The following is a 16,744-nucleotide window of genomic DNA, read 5'->3' as shown; positions in this document are numbered from 1 at the left end:
CAATTCTAACTACTAAATTACCCTTCTAGAACTTTTAGTTTCAAACTATCCCTGCCAATTGCGGAGTTTAAAAATTATCATGTGAAAAAATCAAATTAATTCAAATGGTTAAAATTCCAATTTCTATTCATCTTCTTTATTCATAAACTATAGCTCGTAGCACACGCATTGGTGTGCATCCCTTGCTAATTCAATTTGAAAGTACAGAGAGGGCTGTAAACAAAATTATTTCTTAGTACATGCTTAATTTTTCAGTAGGTTAAAGAAGACAATCAATGAAATAATTCAAGGCAACAATTTGCAAAATTGAAACTATAGAATGATTGATGTTAAAGTTACAATGCCCTAACCACTACAGATTTATATCAATAAACCCTGAAATCAACATGTCTAAGAAACAATGTTTCCTTATCTTACAGTGCAGGGCATCTAAATCATCATGTCTAAGAAACAAAATTACATAACATCTCTGAACTCCAAGTAGGAAACAGTGGAGGATTTGGTGGAAGGCTCTCTTTACTTTTCTACTACGACTTCCTCATTTTAGACCTTGCATACCTGAAGAGCACCAAGCAATAAAGTTAACAAATAAAAATAAAAAAATACAAGTACTCAGAAATCATAATAAAAGGCACGAGGAAAGTTGAAAAATGCTACTCTATGTGCATCCCTCCCCGATCTGATGATGGTATCGAGCTTCCTTGAAGAGCACCCATGGCAATGGTAGCTTGTTCAACATCCTGACAAGATAAAAACATTTAGATGAGATTTTGACATTCATTAACGCAAAATAATCCCATGCCACAGAGATGAACTTGTGGCATGGTGTCACGAGCTAACAGTTCTTCAGCTCGCAACTCTTGCAAGTGGCATGGCACCCCAACATGGTGTGTTGGCTCCAAGTAGTCCAATGCACGCCCTGCGCCTTTGCACGCACACCCACCCGCCCATGCTTGCACACTAGTGGGTGTCAAGCATGCCTTGGTGGCATTTCCGTAAATTCTAATATTTGAATGTCATGAAGCATTGCCATCATGCAAGACACATTGTGCAGAGCTTGTGGGAAGGCGGAATGCTAATCGGGGGCTACTGACATTTGTTGTCATGCACATGCTACACGTTAGTGCAATGCCTCGCGTGCGCAATGACTCTTGGTGGCTAGTTTAGCACGTCAATGCATGCATGAGGATTTGAGTTGTGGGCACATGCGAACTATTTGAGACGGGCGCAACAAGAGACCCTATTCAAGAGAGGAAAAGCTTGTCAACTAAATTGAGAGTTCTAGATCGGTGCACAATTGGGTAACACTGTGTTGGGTCAGTTGTGAGTCATGCTGGCGCAAGACGCCTTGATTGAGTTAGACCTCAGTTGGGCGAGCGCCTTGCTCAAGGGCAAATTTGGCACCATGAAGCAACATGAGCTGCGTGAGATGCACTTGCGGGCATTTATCCTACTTGTGGCATGGAAGCCAGAGCTTCCTTGTGGGAATTGTTCGTGCTAGACATAGCATTAGGCTTGCATTTGACATGACGGGTTAAGTTTCAACACTGGATGGTGAAGAAGAGTTTGGGCGGGCTTGACACTTGGTTGAGTTCAAGCGCCTAAATGTTCCGCTGTGCTTCTAGAAAGAGCCAGCCCATGACACATGGCCGTGTCATTACTGTTTGAGACCCACACAAATCAATGGCTGGGATGAGTTTGTGGCATGACCACTTCACTGCTGTTGGTGGTGGTGAATAATTGCTCACCATTAACATTTCATTTGATGTAATGAAGTTCAAGTATAGGGGTTGCCTTTGCATTCAACTCAACAAAGAAGCCCATTGCTTGTTACTGTAAACCCAATAAAGAAAGTGTTCTCTCAAACACAAGATGTTATCTTTCTAAGGTTTTATAATATGCTAATATTAAAAGCGTTGGGTGACAAATGATGCCCTGATTTTTAAAAAATGGGAAGGAATGATATGGTTATGAGTTCGGGGAAATTAGATAAATAACCAAAAGGTGTTATCCCTATAACATTTTAACCCTTCAATTTAAACCCTAAGCTTTCAACTTGATGACAATCACAACCCTCCACAGTCCATATCTATCAGTTTACTCATTTTACTCATACTTCTGGATAATTTTGTCAATTTACTCAGCTTATGATTCCTCTCTTTTTCTTTCTTGTCCCCTCCTCCCTCTCTCTTATGCCTATAAGAGCAATCCCACCACCATGGTTGTCATTCTACCTCTCTTTCTCCATCTCTTATTCGCATGCCCTGTAAGCCCCAAACCCAGTTGATGGTGGCACGGCCACCACCCACAACCACCCCTTCCTTCCCTTGCCGCTTCCCCCACCACACTTGTCTCTAAAAACCCACCTCACCCCCCTCATGACACCTTCCATCGCCACTACCATGAGCACTCCACCTCTCTCTACCAACCCACCTCCCACCATCACCACCTCGTGTTTCCCATTGAATATATCCAACAAATATAAATTTGTATAGAAAGGGGTGAGAACAGAGAAACTTGCTTCCAAATAAATTGGAGTTGGGTGGTACAGCCATAGAGGCGCACCCATATCGTTGTCAATAGGAACCAGTCTTTCTTGGGTTTTAGGTTTGGCTATGTGGGTTTTGCTAGGTGTGATCATGATCGTGTTATGATCTCCTAATTGATTGGGTCTCGTGGAATCAGTTTAAGTTTAGGAGAGCATAGCTGTGGTGGGTGACTACGTGTGATGGGAAAGCGATGAGCGGTGGAGGTGGCAGCAGTTGTGGCAAAAGGGGTGGTAGTGTGTGGTGGGGAACAGGTGGGGGTTGTGGATGGTGGGGAAAATGTTGGGGGTTGCAGTGTGTTCGCGATGAATGGGTGGATGGTGATGGACCTAGGTTGCCAAGAGAAAAGAAGGGATAAAGAAGATGGGTAAATTGACAAAATTATCCCTCTTTCATTAGTGGCTATAATAAATGGAAAAGAACGGATGATTTGCATTGAGACTAGCTTAAAAAGTTCAAGGTTTAAATTGAAAAAATTAAAACCCCCAAAATTTGTTAAATGTATAAAACCCAAGGGTTATTTATGTAATTACCCATATTAGTTATTAGAAGTCCTACTGCGTAACACCTATGGCTGCTGTAATAGTAGTATTGGATACCTCAAAATCAGCAAATGCAACTGGCATTCCACCTCTAGCACGCACCTTGAGCACCTTAAAACCAGTATATCTGGCACCAAAAATATACAAGCCTTTTAATCATCTAATTGACAACGCTATACAAAACATCAGAGAACAAACCTGAGAAAAGCAATATATGTATACACTTATGAATGTATTCATAAATAGGATTCGCAGATAAACTTACTGAGATAGAAATTGCTTCAGTTCATCTTCAGTGCAATTTGGACCTAGATTTGCAATGAACAAAGTGGAACATGGTGAGACACCATCAACTGTCTTTTCTGTCTGCTCCTGCAATATCCAGTAACCAGAGGAACTGAGCCTAACGCGTTTACAGAAAATAATTAGAATTTAGCCACACATTACACAAACAAACAGTTTTTTTTTTTTGGTTCTTTACTTACATTTAAGCAAACTTTATAACTCTCCTCCCAGAATGTATAATTAAATAACCAGTTTTAGAGGCGGAGAAAAAAGATTGTCACCAGCACATACACAAAAATATTATATGTTAGAGAAGACAGCCAAAACACCTTATATAATACAGAAGGCTGCCAAAACAAAAAAAAAAAAAAAACAGAGTATAATGCAATATTTTGTTTTCTTTTTTTATTATCATGGTAATCTGTTTAGTGGCTTTGTGTCTATTCATATATACAAGGTGTTCGGACTAAAAAGTCGCAAAAGGTTAGAAAGTCAGCACATATCTCAAAAAGTAAATTCAACTCAACGGCAATCAAGTAGAGAGCAAGAATACAATCCTGGGAATCTGCTGATGAATTATACACCACAACTCCACAGTCGATAAATAAGAGGGAAAAAAAAAAAAAGAAAATAGTAAGTGTTCAAGAAATTTTCACTCACATTTTCAGCAGCTACAGTATTTTCAGCACCACCAACTGTCTCACCACTGCCAATTACCAGACGGAATCAAGTTAGCGATCACTGAAAATGATTCCAACATGCATAAACATTAAAAATTAATATGCTAATGAGTTGCAAATTTTGAAAGACATCAATTAGATTTTGTAATTAAATAATTGTTATGCTTTATAAATGCTCTCAACCTTTTCGCAACTGCTAATTCACTCTTATCGCCAGAGTCAGATTGGTTGGCCCCAGAAGGTTCATCAGATTCACTAGCACCTGAATCTGCGAAAGGTACCCAATATGTGCTTGTGAGCCATAAAATCAAGTTCAGGAGGCAGTGCCTCCCTCTAGTGAAATCTAAATCATTGTCAAGCAATAACAAGTGAACAAAAAAGTAGCAAAGAAAAGTTACAACATCATTTGTTTTTTATTTATTAAAAGTGAAGAGGGAAAAAGTCATCATAGAATAGAGAGCAAGAGTTGGACATTATCAACATTTATTTTCAATGAGTTCATAATTTATAAAACAAATTACCATCATCACTCGATGTTTCTTGGGCATCAGCCGTAGTTTTAGTTCTTTTGTCAATGACAACATAGGCTCCACTTCCTGTGACCAATGAACACTTTGCTAAGCATCTCAAGTCACGGAGGTCAAAAGTTCATAACCAACAATTTTCTGCACTCATTTAGGAAACATCTTGCAACACTAGAATTCATCACTATGATATAAAAATTGCATACCTGGTTTACGTTTCCTCCTTGAGTTTGATCTGGCCATTTCAATATGGAGAACAGATCCAGTCTGCGGGTCAAATTTTACACCCTGAAAATAACCATTGTAACCACCAGATAGGAAGTTACAATGATTTGGAAATGCATCAATTATTCTCCTTATTTAAACATATGGTTCTACGTAACTTAAATCATTGAGGAAGATCCAAAGGCTTAAATTAGACAGTGATTGCTTTCAATTCTTTTCTTTATCCATTCTTCTTGTTTTTGTATATTTCTGTTTTTCCTTGGTATCATCTGTTTCAATATATGTTTCTAGCAGAAATCTCACTCCACTGATGATGACAAATACTCACAAACCACCAAAAAAACAAACAAAAAACATTCCAATTCAAAGAGAAACATTTTTTTTTCACATTTGAAATAGATTATCAGTAACAGTGGAGCTTGTCAACAAGGATGCAGAACTAATGTCATCCTAAATTTGATCAGGTGGGAGAAACAGCTAGTCCAGCATCTTGAGCAGTCTGATCACTCATCATACAACTCAATCTCTGAATAAATTCTTTCCTATTCTAAAATTCAATTACAATGTTACACAACAATTCTTCATAAAAAAGGTAAGAAAAAGAGAGAGCATAAAGTAGTTTGATGATATTTCTTCAATGCATAAAACAACATTGTTCTCATTTGGTTTCATTACAAGGATGTTCCTCCATTTTTATCATTACACCTTCAGTTGCTCCATGAAAAATATACTTCTGAAAACTTTACAGAACCATCTATATCTAGCACAATGGTAGAATAAGAATTAAACAGTGAGATATATATCTGGTAATGAAGATATGTCTTACATTCAAGGAATGCAGAGCTGCCATTGCTGATTGATGATTAACAAAGGTGGCAAAAGCAACAACCTGCAAACAAGAAATGAAGCCTTCAAGGTGTTATCTCCTACTACATTCTCTTACCAAAAGTTAGAACCTTGGAAATTTTTTAAAAAAAATTTAATTTAATTTATTTGGGGGAGAAAAATGGAAAAAAAAGAACAACATCACTAAAGTGATTTTAGATTTTTCAAGACCAAAGTTCCAAAAGGCTTTACTGAGGCTCTCTCTAAGAGCCATTTACATGGTGATGATAGGCCCAATCAAGAACAAGAGAGAGAGAATATAGAGAGAAGATCTCAATCAATCAATGTTTATTATCTCAAGAATTGGTTACAAAGTAGTTATGACTCCTCTAGATATAGGCTACAATTTCCCACCTCTAACTATCACATGCCAAGCACATGATATCCTACATCATACTCTCCCACTCGAAAGACCTTGTCCTCAAGTGAAGACAAATAAAATACAACCAATGCACTAGAACAGAAACACAAAACTAGAAAGTACAATACAAACAAATTCCACAAAGGAAACTAATCTATAATAAAGGAAATGGCGTTAGTGCAAGAAGAACCCAACAACAAGGGAAGTGGCTAAGTAGTTGCAAGTCCTTATTCAAGATCACCCTAGCAAATATCCTTCCAGGAAAACAAGTTCTCGTTCATGCACATCAACCTAAGCCATGTTGAGTTGTGAATAGGCCACCCATGTAGCATGTCGTTTTGGAAGCAAGATGTCATCAAAATAACGCTTCTCGCATGACTCAAGAACAAACTCATCCTCTTCAACACAAAGTAGAACATATGGCTTTGAAGATAGCCTAAAGGCACTTCTCGGAAGCAAAGTTCATTCAACAACCATGTAACTTCAATGTTATGACTCTCCACCATAATTTTCATGGAATATAGAAAAGGGATAGAAGGTCGGATTAAAACCACTACCTTCATAGGAAGCAATATTTCTTCATCCTCATGTACACCTTCACTCTTCACAAGGTCGCCTTCATCATCATAATTATCAAAAATTGTAACTCCTTTGTACTCACAAACATCAACTTCTTCTTTATATTCACAAACGTCAACTTCCTCATAAGCCAATGACTCACTATCATCATCAAAGATGGCAAAATCTTGATCATAGTCTTGTTCCTCCTCATCTTGATCAAAGAAGGGAAAATCTTCGTCACAAACGGAAAGAACTTGACCATAATCTTGTTCTTGGCCACAATTGTCCTCCATGTCTTCTTCACCAAAGTTAGCAGTTTCTTCCTCATCATACCTTGGTTCAACCACCTTGTCAAAGAGCATCTTATGATGACGTCTATCATCAAAAGTCTCTTTCATTCCCACATTAGTTGAGTAACCAACTTGGATGTAGTCATAGGATGGTTGTTCGATTGCAAAGCCTCTTTGGTAGTGATGTCTGAAATTTGAAATGCCCTTCTTTTGGTGCTTCTCAAAGGTGGCGTGTGATTAGAAGGCAAGAAGTGCTCCTTGAGCTTCTTTCTCATTTTTCTCCACTCCCTAACCTTTTCTTGTCCATTTCTTTGCCTACTAACTTGTAATGGTTTTCACCGATCAAAGGCACGACCTTCGAGGCTTTGAGAGACCAATTTCACCTTCCTTGCTTCCGGCACATCATAACACTCCAAATGACTCTCAATTGTCTTAAACCATTCCTCGAACACAACCAGATTGTAGCTTCCACAGAATTTGGGAAACTCTAAATCCTTTACGGTGTCATTCCATTTAGAATCAAACTCATGGGAATGTGCTCTAAGCCTCTATGGAGCATTGAAGGAATCATCAAGTCGATGATCCTTGGAACCATTACTACCTTCAATAGGAGGTAGGAGACGTAGCACCATCTTAGTTAATGTGGCAATTTGCCTTTTCATCTTGATCATTTCTTCTCTTTGATATGGAACCCCATTATCTTCGGCATCATCACCCAAATTCAAGGCATAAGCCCTACCACAACCACCCCAACCTCAACCTCGACCTCGACCTCGACCTCATCCTCATCGAGCCCTTGGAAATTCCCAAATATTCAAATTCACAATAATCACAAATCCAATTTGACCAACTAGTCCAAATAGTGCAAACAAGTCAAACAGTGCAAGATCACAATATAAACAAGAAGAAACAGGCCCCAATGAAATTCCAATTCCAGATATAGACCAACAATTCAAAATCAAGTGCAAGAATCAAATCAAGAAGATGAAGTCCCAAATCAAGAATTGCAGAATTTGCAAACAGAAATCAGAAGTCACGAACATGGAACAAGAGAGTCGACGAATTTGGCTTGATTGGAACCCAAACCACAATTGTGAATGGTCCTGCGAAGGCAGATTGTGATGAAGAGTTAGACTTGGTCGCGAGTTGCAAATTGAAACTCGAGAGGGCAGAATGAGAATAGAACCCAGGTCAAGAACTGGGCACAACACTTGCTAGACCTCGATTGGATGAGTTGAAGTCGACCTTGAGTCAAAGTCGAAGAACCCAAGTCGATTTACAAAACGAAGTCAAGCTTCGATTAAACTAGATAGCAAGAACAGTGTTGCAAGCCCGCAACAAAGTCACGGAGGTTGATTTCGAACTCCAATCAGAGGACCCAAGTCATTATCATGATCACGATTGTAAACAGCAACTTTGATTCGATATGCCCTTTAACTTCGAAATTGTGATGTAGTCACCATTTCTAATCAATCCAAGACCACAAAATGAAGTCACGAATGATTGACTTCAACAGCGAGAACCACTTGATTCAAGAGCAAAACCCCTAAGGCTTAGAGAGAGAAACTAAGCTCTACTCTAATCACAATGTATATTATTTATTCCAAAACTAAGTACAACGAGTATTACATCACCTATTTATAGACTACAACTAATAACACATTTAATAGACACTTAACCTATCTATTCCACTACATCAGACTCTCCCTCTTGAAGAAACTTGTCCTCAAGTTTAAGCAACCGCTAACTAAACTCAATGTAACACTACTCATGTAACCATAGGTAAGGAATTGGTGTTGCGTTTCCTTGCTCAAGAACAAACATGATTCTCTCAAATTAGCCTTCTACAAATACATTGAACTTCATCCCTGCATCCTTGGCTCAACAACCATAGGTGTGTCCATACCCTCTCGCTAAAACTCAGATAGACCCCCATTTCCAAACCCCTTCACCTCCAGCCTGCATACTTGTGGAGAAGAGTAATCATTCCATCAGAATGAGGCTAATGGCTAGCAAATGACATCTTCCAACACAAAGCTGAGAAAATTGACACAATGATAGGACGAATGATGCATTCATTAGGCAAAACCATGACAGTAGCTAATCACGAGTTGGAATTCAGCATTGCATGCGTTCTTTCCTTCTTTCCTCGGCACAAATGTGAACTGAGCACACAAGAAGCAACCTACTCAACTCGAAACATCATAAAGAGGTATGAAACGAGTCCCAACATTAAACTTCAAATAATTTCTTTGAAGCTTTCGAAAATTTCAATGGCGGCTTGTGATGCCACAAGTCGTCCACTCATTTGCTTCAACTCATCTCTTTCATTATGAATTTGATTTGGACTTGCATCATTGCTCCTTCCAATTGAGAGATTTGTAATGGATTTTTCACCCAAATTCGTAGCATAAACCCTATCACAACTACCCCTACGACCTCTTCCTTGTTGAACCATTGATACTAACAGTACAATATTCAATGTTATGAACAGTTCAATTCACACAGATGTAATAGGAACAGTCCAACACAAGAATATTATCCCAAGATCACCAAGAAGCATAAAAATCGAAGCACAACGCCACCAACCAAGAATATAGTGGACTATACCAACAGCAAATTCATTTAAGAAGTGCAATATCCAAGAAACAAACAAAGAACAATTGAAGAAAAATCAAAGAATACCTAGCCAAGTCGAAGAACAAGAACTCAAATATGATTCAATAGTCTGCTCCACGCAAATTCACTTCGAACTCAATGTCAACGCCGAATGCAACCAACAATCAAGAACCCAGGTCTTAGGGCTTAACTGGTTTCAATTTGGGTAAGAACAAGATCGCAATAGCTAGCCAGGGCTTCATGATGCTCCATACTTGCACCAAGATCAACACTCCCAGCTAGGGTTCTCACCTAATTGAAGTTGTCTATTGTCACACAACCAAGAAATCCTAGTTGAAGTCTGATAAGAATCGAATCTAATGTCAAAATCGAGATTACAATCTAATTGCGAGTTCAGATCTCAACAAAAACAATCGGATCGAGTTTGGATCTCCATTAGGCTTGCGGATCAAAGTCAGATCTCCGCTAGGATGTCAAATCGAAGCCGGATTTTGGCCACAATGTCGGATCTTGGCTAAGACTTCAAATTTGAGCTCAGATTTGGGGTTTTGAAATCGAATCTTATCGTAACCCAAGTTGTTAATTGCGAAATCAAACTTCAAATTGAACAACACACTAATCAAAGCTTAAAGTCAAAGCTTGAGATAAGAAGTTGATTGATTGACTCAACAGCGAAGAACCACTTTCGCGAACTCGAATCAATAATACTTTCATGATTGCGAGCTGAGAACACCTTTGCGATCTGAGACAGATTTGCGAACAACAAACTTCGATTCTATTTCTTAAGTTCGACGGGATTTCCACTATTGCTTCGTGATGGCTTCCCACACAACAACTGTGATCATGATTGTGATTCGTGGTTCTTGCCAACTCGAATTGCTAAGTCACTTGGTAACCAAACGAAGCACATGAAGGGATTGGGGCATTGTATCAAAATCTAGAATGGTTGCGAATTAGGGTTTCAAATTTCAGGTATGTATCTCTCTCACAATTCATGCATTTAGAACATGAATTAGGAACAATAAACTTGAAGCTCTGATACCAAATGATGAAATCCAAATGCCAAATCAAAGATCAAATTGAGAGAGAGAAGACAAATGCCCCAATTAAGGGTAAAACCCCCAAGGGCTAGAGAGAGAAACTAAGCTCTGCTCCAATCACAATGCATATTCTTTATTCCAAAACTAAGTACAACGAGTGTTACATCACCTATTTATAGACTACAACTAATAGCCTACTTAATAGACACCTAACCTATCCATTCTACTACATCACATGGCCCAACCATTATGTGCTTAGCATAATTCAATTTGCAACAGATCATCTAATACTTCTTTATTTGTATCATAAAGAGCAAATTGTTGCAATTTAAATATTTTTAGAAAGTCACATTTTTTAATATATTATTGATAAATGTTCCACCTATGAAACAAGTTGACTAAATAATTAGTGAGTCATCATTGTGGCATTAATTATGAAGCACATACAATAAAGATCATATTATACATGTACATTGAGTGTTTGTTACCAGAAAACGTTAATACCCTAGCAAATTACGTATTGGTAAGTACACTTCCGTTCCAAAATGATAAATTTAATGATCCAAAGCAATCCTAAAAGTTTTTTCCAATATATTTCCTTAAAATGTTACCTTAGGAGGAATAAAAATCAAGTATAATGAACAAAAATTTAAGGTGATTTAAGTTTTGACAAGACAAAAACATAAAATAAAAAAAAAATGGATATATATATATATATTTTATTAGATGCATAATAGTTAAAAAAATTACTGTAGAAGTACCTTAAATTCTTAAGTGTAATAGATACAAGTCTACCCTTATCGTACTACATTTTAGAACATGTAGCGTACCATGTTTCCGTTTCCGTTTCCGTTCCACATATCAGAACGATCCACGTTCCAGGTAACATAGCATTGAGTAACTAACTTGGCAACCAACCATAGAATAAAAGCAAACAAAACATTTTCAAAAGAATGGTAACAAAGATTCGTTAAGATAATTTAAAGTATTAACTTGATGTAGGAGTCATATTTATAATGTAAAGGTTCAATAAGGAGGAAAATTCTTAGCATGATACAGAAAAAATGATCAAGAAAGTCTCACACAAGCAACCAAGATGGATAGTATAGAAATTTTACAAGGACGACCACTGAAGTACAGGTAACACTTATACTGCAAAGGCTTAAATCCTGAAGCACTAAATAAATTCTCCATATACGTCATTCCTCTATTTTGAGTTGAGCAACCATCTCCAACACCTTTGACTTCAATAAAAATCCCAGGGATTTCTGGCAGTGACAGTATTCTCACTTTATTAAGAAAAGTATTTTCTATTTTATTTATTTATTAATACGTAACACAACCTTTTTCCCAACTAAGAATTGAAAAGCTAAAGCTTGCCCTTCTTAGAGAACAGAATGGGTGAAATAGCAAAACTGATGCGATGCTTCAACATTTCATGTTTTTACGCTAGAAAGATGATGTTTCCCAGAATTTACATATCACGCCTTGCAATGTAAATTCAAATCAAGAATGCGTACATGTATAAAATAGTTGAGAAGAACCATAAGGCCTACACTAAACAGTGTCAAGATGTGATAGTAATAGTGATGATATTTAAAAATTTAAAAATTAAAAATACATATATATATATAACTAATAATTATAAATAAAAAAAAAATAGTGATGGCGGTACAATGATTCTCTGATTAAATTAGGACAGCACTTAAATGACAATCAAAAAATTTTGTATATCTTTTGAAACCCATATTGAGGACAAGAAGGGAAAAAAGATCAAGAAAATGAAATCCAATAACAGAATAAGTACTATTACCAAGTTTTTGGTTAATAAACATAAAGTTTGTATTTCAACAACTCGAATAAGTTGATAACTTCACAAACTAAGGTATAATCATAATTCATAAATATACTTTGTGCAATTCAATCAGCCCTGAAGGTATCCTAACAAACAAACCCGTAAAATTAGTGAACGTTGTAACAACAATCGTTTCAACTCTTAGGTTGTGTTTGGTTCATGCATTTGGATAAGAATTTGGAAAGGAAAAGGGAAAATGTATGTGAAATATAGGTGAAATGTAGTTATATTTTATTAATATTTCATCTACCTTTTCCCTTTCCCTTTCCCTTTCCCTTTCCCTTTCCATTTCTAAATCCCTATCCAAATCCGTAAACCAAACACAACATTAATGATCACTGAGAAACACACTCTAAAATAACAAAATTAATAGTAAGAAGAATACAAAAATACTTGTAAATATTATTCTCACATTCACTGATTAAATAATACATTAGAAGAATATAAAAACACATGCAGCCCGTTTGGATTGGGTGATTTGGAGAGGGGAAAAAAACAATTTCCCTTTGTCCTAATCACCTATTTGGATTACTAAAGAGGAGAGAAATGGGGGGAAATGGAACTCAAAACCCTTTTTTGAATCTCTTCAAAAGTGGAGAGATTAGGAGACCCAAAAAAAATTGAGTAATTACTAACCTTCTACAATGCCAAAATTATCACTTTAAACAAAAAAACAAAAAAACAAAAAAACAAAAAAAAAAAAAACATTATTTTGATAATATAACTCGTAATAGTTTCTTCTCGATTCTCTTAACTAGTCCAACCTAAGCCTCTGTTTGGATCATGAAGTGAGAAAATAAAGAAAATTACTATAATTTCTCACCTAGTGACAATGATTCTCTAATTAAATCAGGACAGCACTTAAATGACAAGCAACAATTTATGTATATATTTTGAAACCCATATTGAGAACATGATGGGGAAAAGGAAAAAAAATGTACAAGAAAAATGAAAATCAATAACAGAATGATTATTACTGAGTTTTTGGTTAGAAAACATAAAAATTGTATTTCAACAAGTTGAATAAGTTGATAACTTCACAAACTAATGAGATAGATATATGTTCTAGAAATAAAGTGATTGATTAATATATAGTAGAGAGAAAAGTAATTTTGAATTTTTTATTTTTTTTCAAAAATTTTCAACCAAACAAATTTTTGAAATTTTTTCTCAAAAAGTCTCTCAAGAGACAAATCAAACAAGACCCGATTCTGCGCTCTAACTCCAAAAGGTTTGGACTCACAAACCTAGAGATCTCTTGAGGTCGGACTCGAAAGGGTTGGAAAGCAAACCTAGACATCCAAATCATTTGGCTTCGAACGAATTCAAAGCAATCTAGAAGTCACTCCATAAATGAGTCCCAGAATACTTGTGGGCTCGAAGCTATTTCCGAGATCGACACACAAAAACCATAAGTGTAGCGAGACCAAATAAAGAACCCGATCTCGAAGACGGTGAGTTCGAAGATAAATTCACGCTTCAGTTAAACTAGTCTATACTCAAAGTCATGGTGGCATGACCCGAGGGGTCCATCGGACTTGGCATTATTTGCAGCAGGACGTCCTCTTAGGCTACCCCTGGGGATTATTGGTTTGGAGTGGCTAACAAGAAAGGTTCGCTGAAAAGTTAGCAATATTCTTGAGGTTTCATCATTCTCGTGGATATCTAGAGAAATAATAAGATGTCCTCAGGAAAGCGACCTCATCGGACAAGGCGGTTAGAGAGATCTTTCCCCATGTACTTACATGTGCTTGCACATGGGCTCAACCTTGATTGGTTACAACCTTCTCAGGGAGTAACTCTTGGGTAGCCTATAAATATGCACCCACTCACAGCCTTCAAGAGGATGAATAAAATGAAATTGGAGACCCATCCATAGTTCTTCATTCTTGAGAGGTGAAAGTGAGGATCTCATGGGGGCTATGTCATTTCTCTCTCTCTCTCTCTAGCCTCTTCGCTTCCTCTTTTGACCCAACCATCTATCCTTCTTCTTCTCCATTTCTTGAGTTACACGGCTACCATTGATCATCTCTAACCTCACCCTTCTATTTCCATAGGACCTTCTCGAACCCTTTTCATACATAAACAAAACCCAAGTTTCAAGAATTTGTCTTTATTCACCATTTCTCACTTCATTAATCATCCAAAGAAGTGATGAAAACCAACATTCTCTTCATTTCTTTTCTTTTCTCCCTAAACACCTCAATCCAAACAAGTGTGACCCTTTATAATGCCAAAATTCACTAAAAAGATAAAAACTTGATAATGAAACTTGTAACAGTTTCTTCTCTTTTGTCTAATAGTTCTACCCTAAGCCCCTAAATCATCAAAATACAAAAACACAAATCGCTCATTTTGGTCTCAAAGCAAATGTAGGAAAACAAAACGCAATCAAACGCATCCAAAACACAAATTTTTCAGTTAAAAGTCATGATAAGTTGAAGCAGGGTATTCGTTCTATTCTCCCCGGCTTTCCCAGTAACCAAACAGAATGAAAACAAAAACACGCATTTTCTCGGGAAAGAGTATATAGAAGAACCTGGCTGCCGCGACCAGTGTACTTGAGCTGGCAAGAATCGAAGCCGGAACGGCGGCGAAAGAGGTTGTGGATCTCACGGGCTTTGACATCGTCGGGGAGGCCCGAAACGAAGAGGGTGTTGATGCCGTTGCGATCGTTGTTGAACCCGTACTCCGGTGCTTGGTGGAGGTAGTATGGATCGTACGGCTGTTGGTGAGCCATCGCTCCTCGCTCGCCGGTGGATGCGACTTCGCTGATGGGCGGCTGTGATTGAGAGATAGCTAGTGAGACACTCCTGTCCTGTCCTGTCCGTGAGGGCCGAGGGGGAAATGGTTCGGCGGGATTTACTAAGCTGGGGATAGGGTCATCCGATCCACCCAAACCGCTTTATCCGAATCGAACCGTACGCATGTGAGCGGTTTTAAAACACATTAGGGTAAGTTACAGTTTGAATTTTATATAAATTTCGGGTTGGGATCGAGTTGCGGGTTTGAACCGCACCCGCCCAACCTGCCCACATTAAATAAATTTTTTTTTTTTCTTCTTTCAAATCTAAACCGTCCATTTCTTCTCTCACTCACCTATACTATAACAAACAAAACAAAAGAAAAAAGAAGCCCTAAATCTAATCGGCTCCTCTCCTCCCTCACTCTCTCTCAGTCTCATCTCACTGTCTCTCTTTCTCACTCTCTTCTCGTTTCTGCACACATCGATCACTCTCATCTCATCGCACCGATCATCATCGCACAGCACAGCCGATCTACTTCATTCACAGGTGAACTCTGTCTCTCTCTCTCTCTCGATCGTTGATTTTTTTTGGATGAACAACAGAACTGATTTTTTTCATCTCCGATCTACTTCACAGGTGATCTCGCAAGTGATCTCTGATTTTTTTCATCATCGCACAGCCGATTTTTTTCATCACACAGCCGATCACTCTCTTTCTCATCTCATCGCACCGATCATCATCGCACAGCCGATCTGCTTCACAGGTGAACTCTCTCTCTCAATCTCTGTCTCTCTCTCTCCTAATCGTTGATTTTTTGTGGATGAACAGATCTGATTTTTTTCATCTCTGATTTTTTATTTTTGTTGTGGGATCTGATTTTTTGTTGTGGAATCTGATTTGTTGTTGTGGGATCTGATTTTTTGCAATACCTCTTGAACTTGTCACAGCTCCGATCATCTTCTTGGTTGGATTCTCATCATCAAGAAACAATTTTGGTTTTGAGACTACCTTGAAATGCTAATCGATTCAGAAAAATTCAATAAATTGAGTGAATACATCTTTCATTCTTAATTATTTCTCTATCATATGATTAAAATCAAAGCAATTTGTTATATGGTGGAAATGTCATTTTAAATCCGATAATAATTTTGTTTTCAATTGATAGAAAAGGAAAATGAAAATAAAAATGGTTTTATTTTTTTTACTGTGTTCAATTGTTGCAGGAACAAGAAAATATATGTTATGTTATAATTCTTTTACTCTTTACACGATTTTTACAAATCCAATATTATAGTGAATTACATTTTTGTAGTATTTAGAACAAAATATGAAAACCTTGTTCTGAATTACAAATCAATTTTATTTATTTATTTATGTTCTTACCATATTGTATTGCAAAGCAATGTAGTATTATATTAGCAAGTTGACAATGAAAAAAGTTCCATAAGTTGGCATATGATTATAGAATCTGGGTAAACTATCATTGTCATAACAATGTACTATAATTGTCATAATTGATTATAGAATCTGTTTGTTCTATTTGTTTATTTAATGTCTGTAAAATTGATTCTGTGATTGTATTTT

The 16,744-nt window shown here is 37.2% G+C and overlaps 1 protein-coding gene across 2 annotated transcripts; it reads right to left on the bottom strand.

Moving 5' to 3' along the window:
* Nucleotides 1-276: 276 nt before the first annotated feature.
* On the bottom strand, nt 277-15,325 carry LOC114290956 (RNA-binding (RRM/RBD/RNP motifs) family protein). 2 transcript variants are annotated; one of them, XM_028234967.2, is made up of 10 exons: nt 14,953-15,325; nt 5,629-5,691; nt 4,784-4,865; nt 4,575-4,649; nt 4,237-4,321; nt 4,034-4,079; nt 3,354-3,460; nt 3,146-3,215; nt 658-740; nt 277-558 (listed from the first exon to the last, which is right to left on the bottom strand). In XM_028234967.2, the coding sequence occupies exons 1-10, from the start codon at nt 15,151-15,153 to the stop codon at nt 528-530; spliced, it is 843 nt and encodes a 280-aa protein (XP_028090768.2). In that variant the 5' UTR covers nt 15,154-15,325; the 3' UTR covers nt 277-527. The 2 variants fall into 2 exon arrangements, with proteins under 2 accessions (XP_028090768.2, XP_028090769.2); XM_028234968.2 differs by having other exon boundaries at nt 3,354-3,454.
* Nucleotides 15,326-16,744: the final 1,419 nt, after the last annotated feature.

This window comes from Camellia sinensis, chromosome 4, assembly GCF_055761805.1.
Source record: "Camellia sinensis isolate YWXY chromosome 4, ASM5576180v1, whole genome shotgun sequence".
In the NCBI taxonomy this organism is placed as follows: Eukaryota; Viridiplantae; Streptophyta; class Magnoliopsida; order Ericales; family Theaceae; genus Camellia; species Camellia sinensis.
This window is presented reverse-complemented; position numbering and strand designations above follow the sequence as displayed.

Coding starts and splice junctions, on each gene's coding strand:
- LOC114290956 (XM_028234967.2), bottom strand. CDS start 15,153: ATGGCTCACCAACAGCCGTACGATCCATACTACCTCCACCAAGCACCG. Junction 4,650..4,783: donor AAGGAGGAAACGTAAACCAG/GTATGCAATTTT, acceptor CATTGGTCACAG/GAAGTGGAGCCTATGTTGTC. Junction 741..3,145: donor TTGCATTTGCTGATTTTGAG/GTATCCAATACT, acceptor TTATCTTGTCAG/GATGTTGAACAAGCTACCAT.